Source organism: Tamandua tetradactyla, chromosome 3 (assembly GCF_023851605.1).
Source record: "Tamandua tetradactyla isolate mTamTet1 chromosome 3, mTamTet1.pri, whole genome shotgun sequence".
NCBI lineage: Eukaryota > Metazoa > Chordata > Mammalia > Pilosa > Myrmecophagidae > Tamandua > Tamandua tetradactyla.
Genome location: NC_135329.1, coordinates 34,006,929 through 34,017,263, shown reverse-complemented (window position 1 = coordinate 34,017,263; position 10,335 = coordinate 34,006,929). Strand labels below are relative to the sequence as shown.

The window sequence follows — 10,335 nt, the reverse complement described above, 5'->3', positions numbered from 1 at the left end:
GTGTCTTAAATGTGCAAAAATACAATAAAGTATGACGAAACTGGGAAGTGATTAGAGCCTCTCTGATGTCTGAGAACAAGATCCTTAGGAACTTTGGGACCCTCAGAATATTGGTGCAAAAAGTGATGGGCACTATTTAGGTCGGCGCTAATGATTTCTGTGGTTGTATGTGTTTTCTCCAGTAAAACATAGTAGGAAACGTGTCTGGTTGCTTCGGGAAAGTACACGAAAAAGAGGGATATTGTCAGATATAAAGACAAGAAGCTATGTACAATATGGGGCTGGTGATGGTGAAGTCCTTTTCCTCAAACCTTGACTATGTAGGTCCATGACAAAATGGAAATTTTTATTCATTTTAAAAAGCTCCTGATTGCCAGAGGGTGAAATAAATCTCGATGGACATTTCAATCCCTGTTTGGATTAATTGATATCATCTTGACCCAAGACTCAGTGTTCATTTTCATAGCTTGGAAACTGAAGAAACATTCCTCTTGTTCCTTATTGTGCATCTTAATTTGAGGAAAGAGAAAGTGGGCTACATTCCCCATGACCTTGGAATCCTGTTCCAAGGAGTTTCTGTCCCCTGCTCGATGCAGTCAGATGAGATGATGCTCTCAGCCTCAAAGGAACACTGGACACTGAAGAATCTGTCTAGGGATACCCTAGGTGATTTTACACTTGTCAGCAATAGTGGGAAGGCAGACACCCTCCATGGGCCCCTACATTGTAGCATACAAAACAAAGGGTGATGGAGGAGCTGGGAAGATTATCCAAAAGTTTCCTAAGAAAATTAAGTGCCGAGACCAAACTGACAGTGGAATTGAGCCATGAGCTGGGGGCTAAATGAGGAACATCAAAATGACGTTTAGACAGCTGGAGAGATTCAGAATTCCACCTCTTCTCACGCCACTCCCTCATCTCTCCAAATTGACCTCAATTTGTACAGTACCCTTACCATCCACAATGATGAGTTTATGCACAGGACCTGGGCTCTCCTCACTTCTTATTTGATTCCCATTGCTAGAGAGTCTTGCCTCCCAGATGAGTGAAAGGGAGCATTCACACTCCTCCTTACCATTCTCTTGCTGGCTCTCTAGTTCTACGCCTCATCCCCGCTAAGGGAGAATGTAAAGGTAGAGAATGAGGTTCCCACCACCTCCTTGGTGGTAGAGGGAGCTTTGATCAAGGAGTTAAAATTGAGAGCAGCAGGAGCAAGCCCCTATGCTGGTAGATTCTTTGATATCTTGGCAGAACTTTTATGCACAAAGAAAAACGCACCACTATTAACACTGCATTTAATTCTCAATCAATACTTTCGAAACCCAAGGAATTTATTTGAGATCTAAATATTGGTACAGATTTGATTATTCAAATTCTCGTAAACAATTACATTGGATAATAAATTCATTATGCCAAATTTGCATTGAACACTTTTAACACCTGAAATATCAGATAAACCTACTCAAGAACAATAATAAACAAATTAAACTTTGTTTCTCACTTTGCAGATTTCACCCCTTCCTAGGGTTTTTGGAATCTGACCAGACCCAAGATGCAGCTAGCCGAGGTTGCAGGTTTTGGTGTTACATAGCCGACACATGGACTTGGTTGTGTCTCTAAGGTGATAAGGACCCCAAGGAATGATTATTGTTTTCAATAATAAAAGTGTTTTGCTTTACCATGTCGTGGTACTCTAAAGCACTGTCTTTTAGAGAAATTTTCCTTTCCCACAAAGAAGATGTTCTTTAGTTTTGCTTGGCAGTGGGTTTCTAAGCAGTTTTTATGCCATGTCTTTATGCTATGTCAACTTTTTCAATGGCCTTGTTAAATAGATAAGTCTTTCCTTTTACAATTTTATTGAATTAGAATGGGTTTCTAAGAATTAATAGGATTAATATCTTCAAAAATGTGAAAGGTTGTTTCCAAATCCTTGATAGGACGTTGAAGTAGTTTATCTTTGTTCCTCGTGGGAGCCTACAAAGGCTGGTCCTTCCTTTCTTTCTATATTTTCACTTTTCCCTTGAATCTGATTCACTTAAGCTTTGGTTCACCTTATCTTGTTTATAGAGATACAAAAATTATGCATCTATATTTAACACTCTTGTTTAAAATAAGGAAAATATTCATTTGTATCAATGAACTCCCAATATTAAAATTGAAAAAACTAACAGCCTATTGTATCGACCTTTCCTTTAACTCATCAACCACCTTCCTGTATATCTTAGGGTAACTTCCTTCTTTTGAGTAGCATATGGCCACGTAGAATGCTGTGGATTCCAGTTGACCAACTAACCCATTATTTTCTTTTTGCTGTTTTTTTACTGCTGTATGATGCTCAGCTTGTGGATTAATTGTAAGCAAATATACGTTCCTCCTTATGTAGATCATTCAGAAGAGAATTCACAATAAAATTGGACAATACCAATAAGTTACGTGTATATCAAACAAAGAAGTAAGCACAGGCCAAGCACCTTTGGGTAAATGCTTGAAATTTATTTTGAATGGGGAAATAAGAAAAAGTACGAACACTCATTGTAAAAGTGCTCTTTTTCAGATCTTCAAGTTGAATTCTGCCCTGCTTTGCATCTCCGTTCACGAAACTCGGCGGCAGCACAATGTGTGACGTATGCCACTGATCGTGCAGGTCCCAGAATGACGTTCAGGGGACTGGCACAAAAATCCATTTCTACAGACGCAGAGGAATCTTCCCCGAGGGGCTGGAGAAAGAAGGGAAGTGTCAGGCATAGTGGGAAAGATAAGGAGGAGAGGCAGAACCAGACTAGTGGAGATACTCTAAGGATCCATGTGTTTACTTATAATAAAAGAGTATTATACCAATCATAAGAAGATGAAGGAATTCATATTTTTGTCATAAATGAAAAGAAATCTTGCTAGCTACGTGTGGCACATGTAGGATTATAGCTGTTCTCCCATTCGAGTATATCATTTACTTGCTGATTACCACCTCTACCATGCACCTCTCAAACTCTCATTCCATCTCATCCACACACACCGGATTTGAAGCCAAGCCTCCATGTACTAATGAGCTCCTCTATTGGGTCTGGTTTAGCCTCTGAAACGAAAGCTGCCGAGTTCCGCACTCACATGGCCTGGGCCCAAATTCTCTAGTGTTCCAAGTGAACTAGAAGAGCCTCCAAGTGGAAAGCTCTCCCTTACTCATGCTTTTGCGCCTTCTTTGTGGCACAGCTGGCTCTGGGCTCCCCTACAGCACTTTGTTCAGTCTCTCACCTGGAGCCTCTCGAGTTGCGATTCCGTCCTCTGCAAAGGAGATGGCAACATCCTCATCCTGGGCCTCAGGCATCTCCTGGGGCAGAACCTCATCAGCGCTTTCTCTGAGTGGCTCCGCTTGGGCCTGGACGGCCAACAGGAGAATGGCCACAACGATGGGGACGGCCCTCATGGCTGTGAGTCACCTGGAGGTCAGAGGCCTGGATGTGAGAGCAGGAGGCTGAGTATGCTGGAGAGGGAAGAGGGTACGTCCTGTATTTATACAAGGGTTGACAGAAAGTAGGTGTTGTCCTAAACTGAGTTATCGATGAGGGGATATGGCCGGCCCAAGTTCCTCCTGTCACCCAGAGTCACTTTGATATCCCTTTGATATCCCTTTGATCTATCCACTTTCCTTTACTTACACCACGTGTCTATTTGCTTGGTGTCCACCTTTGTTGCTCAGATGTCATAACCCTTCTTAGGGTTAAATAAATATATTAAAATTTTAATGTTTACTATTATACTTGTGTGTGTGTATGTGTATTTATCTAAGACATGAAGGGATGATTGTAAAACATTCTACAAAAGGAGGAAATGGTTATAAGGGGCCATGAAGAATTATGACTTCTTGCTTTCCCATTTGATATTAGATGGCATCTTGTACATGTATGTGGACAACCAATTTGACTGTAGAAATATATGATAAGACAATATATAATTAATATTTTTTGGATGTCATAGACTCAACAAATTTACTGTACATGGATCTTGTTTAAAAATTAAATGCTTGAAGAATTACGCCAGTAAAATAAAATGAATCCAAGTAGGAAAAGTTATGGGAATAAAGAAACTGAGTTGAAAAAAGACTGATTCAAAGTGTTTATACTGTGTTTAGATCATTTTTCCATTGATGATTGATAAGGAGGTTGGACATGCTGAGGCGGGTTTTAAGATAAAAATTATCAAAAAAAAGTAACGTGAATCAAAACAGCATATGAATTCATGTTTGGGAGTAGAATTCCCCCCAAATTCAATAAAACTAGGAGTTTTTATCAAGAAAGAAGACAAAGTAGGGCTTTTGGATAATGACGAATTCAATACTAAATTGAAAATGCATATTTAAATATATTTAGAAGGTGTAATGTTTTCCAGGGGAACTATGCATCATCAGAATATATATCTAAAAGAAGATTGCATGGAAGGGAGAACTGATAAGAAGGTAGGAAAAAGGAACCAACCCTTTCTTCTTCACTAAGAAAGAGGAAGTGAGGAATCATAATAGAAAATGCAAGCAGGTGCCTGGAAAACCATCAGCTCTACTCCCTGCTTGTTTAATTCCTGCCCCATTTAGTAGATAGAAACATCCATGAGGGCAGGGACCTTGTCTGCTAAGACCTTTGTGACTTGTCTGGTGAGTTTGTGAAGATACTGCTCTGCTCTCAGTTTTTCCTTATCTTCCTCTTCATTTGGCTTTGTTAGGGTAAAATAATGAAATTATGTAAAGTGTTTAGAGAAATGCCTGAAACTTTAAAATGCGATCAATGTTACTGTTTTGTCCACATCATCATCATGACCTGCTGAGTCTTAAGCAATGAGCATGGAGGTTGTCACAAAGGCTGAAAGCTTGTTTGTAATGCCTGTTTGCATTGATGAAGGAGCAGGAACCAGTGAGGACCAAGTTCAGTTATTCTAGTTTTCCTGCCTGGTGTCTGCTCTTCCCTCGTGGCCATTAACACCAAGTTTTCCCACTGTCTTATAGTCACCCTGACTCACTTTTTCTTTTCTTTATCATTCCTGCGTTTTGCATATACAGATACACTGTTGCGTCCCTGTCTGCATTTCCTTGATATTTTGTGCTTGAGTCTATGAGATGAGAGGCGAGGGGGCTGGAGGTGCGTTAGTGAAAGCTTCTTTCCAGTTATAATCTTTTCCAGGATTTGTGTGTGTTTTAATCACTCACATTCCTCATGTATAGGTAAATTCATCTCAGCATTTCTTCATTTATTCCTGGCCCCAAATTAGTTGATGTAAGCGTACAACCTGGAAAGAAAATTGGATGGGTTTAAAAGACCTAACTTCCAGGCCCAGTTATTTTATAAATCATTTTTTATAATGAAATAAAGTATATATACCCACACACAAAAAAAAGCAATAAATTTCAAGCCCCATCACAGCAATTAGTTGTAGAACAGATTTCAGAGTTTGCTGTGGGTTACAATTCAAATTTCCGGTTTTGACTTCTAGCTGCTTTACAATTCTGAAGACTAGAAGAAATATCAAGATAATGATTCAGCAATCATATTCATTTGTTAAATCCTAACTTCTCTTTTAACTCCATCATCACTTTTGATCTTTCTCTCACTCTTTAGGGGTATTCTGACTTTTTTCATGTTGGAAGGGACTGTCGATAATATGGGATGGGGGATGGAAGTAACTGCTATTCTGGAGAGGCTGGCCCCTCTGCATTTCAGGACTAGTCTGGACCGGGAAGCCATCTGGAGGTTGTAGGTTTCTGGAAATTTCCTCTAGTGCATAGAACCTTGTAGAATCTTCTGTAATGTCCTACGTGTTCTTCAGGACTGGCAGAGATAATTTGGTTGGGGGTTGGCAAGCTATGATAGGTAGCAATGTCTAACTGAAGTGTGTATAAGAGAGACCTTCAGAGTAGCCTCTTGACTCTCTTTGAACTCTCTCAGCCACTGATACCATACTTGTTAACACTTCTTTCCCCCCTTTTCGTCAGGATGCCAGAACCAGTTTTAACAGATAAAATTAAGGATGCACTATCAAGCAGAAGTATCCTGGGTAGCCATTTATTTTCTTGGGAGCAAGCCACTATCTGTCAGCTCATCTACCAGCCTTAAACACAGTCGTGCCACTGGATAACTTTTCCTTGGCTTTTCTCTGGGAGAAATGTATCTAAGAATTTCTACCGACATTATGGAAAATGCTTCTAGTGATTTAAAATAGAATTTGAAAAAACTCTTTCCTTGACCTCCACTTTGAGAGACTAATCTTATCTGTCCTATTCTCAGGGCCGGACAGAAACAGCGCACCACCCACCATATGGAAACCTACTTACACACGGCATGAATTCACATGTCCTTTGATTTCAGAATTTAATAAATGAACATGACTCTTCCGAAAGTATGGTGAAAGGGACAGGGTGTTAAAGGATATATTACACGGCAAGAAATGTGGTTTTTGAGAAGAAGTTGTGTATTCCAGGCTATTCTGGGAAACATATGATGCTTAGATGTGTCTCTGGTCATTGAAGTTAATGATCAGGCAGATGGGAACTGGGTCTTTGTCACTTAAGGAGAGCAGGTGTTTAAGTGGAGCCGCTAGATCAGAGAATCATTGAAGGTTTGAACCATGAAACCCCAGAAGGCCTCCTTCACCCTCTGAAATACACACACATCAAACCTGTTGTAGGGCAGACCCCTCCCACATACTTTATTACCCTCCAATCCTGCTCCACCCGGAGTTGGATAAACACAGAGCTGGTCTTACCCTCTCCACTGGTGCTCAGATTCCTGCTCTCCCACCCAGGACGCTGACTTCCAGGTCACCCACAACCACAGGACCCTCACCCTCTTCACCACCATTCAAACCCTTGCCCTGCAGGCCAGGCTGAGCCTCTCAGAAAGAGAGAACGAGGTGCCAGCCCAGGACTGGCACGGGACAAGGGAATAGTTTGGGACCATCTTCATTGTAGGGATCAAGGTTCAGTTCAAGAGGCTTCAGGGCCAAATGTGTGGTAGGGGATCTCAGACCCACTTGTTCCACGAACAAGCCATGGAATCATTAGCAAATGTAATGACTTCTCATAGCCTCTCATTTTTTTCATCTACAAACTGAGAATATTGGATTAGAGTCTCTCCAAGAGCATAGAGGAATTGGTTTCATGTACTGTCATGTGAAATTCAGCAGCTTCAGCTCAGATTCTGAAACAGGTCTAATAGGAGATTGGTGGGACATGGGGTCTGCACTTCAATTTGCCTGTGTCCATGTCTGAACATGTGTTCATATAGATGTTTGCATGTTTCTCTGTGTGTGTGTTTGCATGTTGATTGGGAGCAGATGGTGTTGGTAAGTTGGAGGCTTTGGGCAGTGATGAAAGTACATGTGTGTTATGTGTGTGTGTGTAGGTACATGTATATGTGTCTCTAAGTGAGTCTGTAGGGGTATTACATGAAAAAAATGAAACAAAAATTAGAGAAAGTCTCAGATCCTGAGTGAGCAGCATGTGGCCAGTTAAGAATTTCTCTTTCTACTCTACTAGGACCCATGGCAGATGCTTCCTGGAAGCAGGCACTTTCCTTGACTGTGCTGCCCCATTCCAGGACCACTCCCTGCCTCTCCTCTCTCAAGCCCAATCCTGTGCCCTCCACTCCCCTTCTTCCCTCAGGTCTGTAGGAGAGCTCCACCTGCCAATGTGGACTCAGCTGGGGCAACGGCCCTGAGCATCACTCTGGCCCCTGTTCTTTCAATAACTGTTCCCTAGAAGCTTTGCTGTCACTGAGCTTTGTTAATTGAGACCCAAAGTGGTGTAGGATTCAACTTGAAGACCTGGTAAGAGCAGTTTTGCTTCATGTACCTTGTGAAGCATCTTTCTTGTTCCAAAATCAAGTTTTAGCCACAAACTTGGTGTGTTTACATTGTTTTTAAAGTATGTTTTATACAATAAAACAAGTGTGTATGTTTCCATCAGTAATAGAGAGATGTCAGTGCTTTTTGTCTGCATTATTGTTTGCACCCCTCATACTCCTAATGATGTGCAGCCTCAGCCAAGTTTGGTTTACAGGGTGCATATTCCTCAGTTATTCTGGATGTAATGACAAGAAAGGAGTACATGAAGACTGACTGTAGGTGCTTGATGTCTTTTCTGCGGAAATAAAGGTAGGAAATGCCTGTGAGATGATAGGAGGTGTGGGCATGAGTGAGAATATGGCAGTAGCTTTGGACATTGAGGACATTCAATGGATACAGCAATGGGTAAACCTTTTCTCCCACTTAGCCTCTCTCTCTCACACATGACATCACACCACATTAGTGTTGCTACCATCACCACCACAATCGTCATGCAGCTAATGTTTTTTAAGCTCTTTCAATTTCCCTGCACTTTTTCATGATCTTTACTCATTTACGCTTATAGCAAACTGTTGAAGTAGATTTTGTACGTAAAGGAAATGAAGCACAGGATGGTTGAGTATTTTGCTTACAGCTTTGTGGCTAGTTAGAGGCAACCTTGGGTTTTCGACTGAGACCCTGAGACTCTGAAACCTGTTCTGCTTATATTATGCTACAGAGCTTTTGTGAGATTATCTCCACCTCCTGGTGGAGCTGTAAGGAACACTCTTGTACGTGTTTGACTGTGGATCTATGTTTTAATTACTTTGTGAAATACCAGGAATGGAATTACTGGATATAAGGTAAGTACCCATTTTGATTTACAAGAGAGTCCAGTGTATGCTGAATGGGTTCCAATGACCATGGGGATTGACAAATTCAAATCTGTATGGCAATCTACAAGTTGAAAAGTTGATGAAAAGATTTTGAATTCTCAGGAGATGTAGGCTGTCTGAAGTAGAGATATATGGACACAGGGGAGAAGGTCATGTGAAGACAGAGAAGAGGTTGGAATTATGGAATCTGCAAGCCATTTTCGAACTTTTATAATCAATCTCATTAACTATTCTTTTCTCCTAAAGCATCAGTTGGCCAACTGATCCTCTTTTTATGTCTTAATAAACTATACTGTAGAATTTAACTCTCTGATTTTGCTCATTGTGTCCTTAGTTGATCTTAGTGAAACCACACAGCATTTGCCCTTTTGTTTCTGGCTTCTTTTGCTTGCATTAATATCCTCAAAGTTGACCTACATTGTTGTATACATCATGATTTCATTCCTTCTCACAACTGCATATGTTTAATCCCATGTATATACCACAGTAAGTTTATCCACTCAGCTGATGAACATTTGGGCTCTTTCCACACATTTTCCTGATATCTGCTTTTATTGTTGAGTTAGTGACAAGATAATAATTAAGTAGCTGATAGCAGTTCGTCCTCCTCAATTATTTGAATATTTGCTACAAAAAGATTCTTTTTCATAAGAAATTTTTGTTTTCAAGCAGAAGACGAAACTGAAAACCTCTTACTCCCTAATGTATTGCTTATTGCATTTTATCCTTCAAATCTGATTTCCTGGGCCACACCCTCATCCTTAATATAATGAAACCCTCACATATTATAAGGATCATGAAAGGAGGGCAATCTTCATGGTTTTTAAGATGACAGGGAAGCTGTGCTCATGCTTTTGTGTAAGGGTCAGAACAATACCATCTTCATGCTTTAAGTAAAATGAATCATAGTCTGGAGTTAGAGGATTTCAGTGGAGGGAAATCAGGCTATGGTTGGGCAATGATGATGGAGAAAATGTTTTATTGTCATCTATTGACTCTTTCCTGGGACCAAAAGCAAGTTATTTGATGGTCGTAGTAACCGTTTTGGAGTCCTCCGCAGGCTTTGTTTCTCTGAGTATAGTTTTTTGCACTGCTTTTCCTGCCAAGGCTGCTGAGACACCACCTCGTTGGTTACATTATCTGCAACAGGAGCAGGCCTTTTCCTAAGGGCAGCCTGTCCTTTGTCTGGTTGATTAGATGGGAGGTGACACAATACACAAATTTGCCCACCAGGAGAAATTATATCAGGTAGTGCCACATTGAGTAAAAGATGTCTCACCTTATTGAGGAGTTTGCCTCAATAAAAAAAGAAGGTTGTCATTTGTTTTGGAGCAGATGCTAGAGAATAAAAGCAGTAATTGTTCAGAAATGACATAAGGATGAGAAGTTGGGAAACATGTTGAGAAAATGTTCCCATTGTGGTTCAGACAGTCTAGATTGCCCATCTATAGCCTCTAAATAAGGTTAGGTTTGGCTAGGGGGTATATGCTAAGGAACAACTGGTAAGCTGCTTTTAACCAATGCATTTATTTAGTTACTGCAAAAAAAAGGGAAAAAGAGCTCATGAAGTTAAAATAAAACTACCATCCTCCTCAGAAAGAAAAATAAAATAAACACCCACACCACTGCAAGTCAA

At 40.6% G+C, this 10,335-nt stretch overlaps 1 protein-coding gene across 1 annotated transcript; it reads right to left on the bottom strand.

Moving 5' to 3' along the window:
* Positions 1 to 2,472: 2,472 nt before the first annotated feature.
* Positions 2,473 to 3,493, bottom strand: LOC143676020 (neutrophil antibiotic peptide NP-5-like). The gene is made up of 2 exons (XM_077151864.1): positions 3,250 to 3,493; positions 2,473 to 2,717 (listed from the first exon to the last, which is right to left on the bottom strand). The coding sequence occupies exons 1-2, from the start codon at positions 3,419 to 3,421 to the stop codon at positions 2,593 to 2,595; spliced, it is 297 nt and encodes a 98-aa protein (XP_077007979.1). The 5' UTR covers positions 3,422 to 3,493; the 3' UTR covers positions 2,473 to 2,592.
* Positions 3,494 to 10,335: the final 6,842 nt, after the last annotated feature.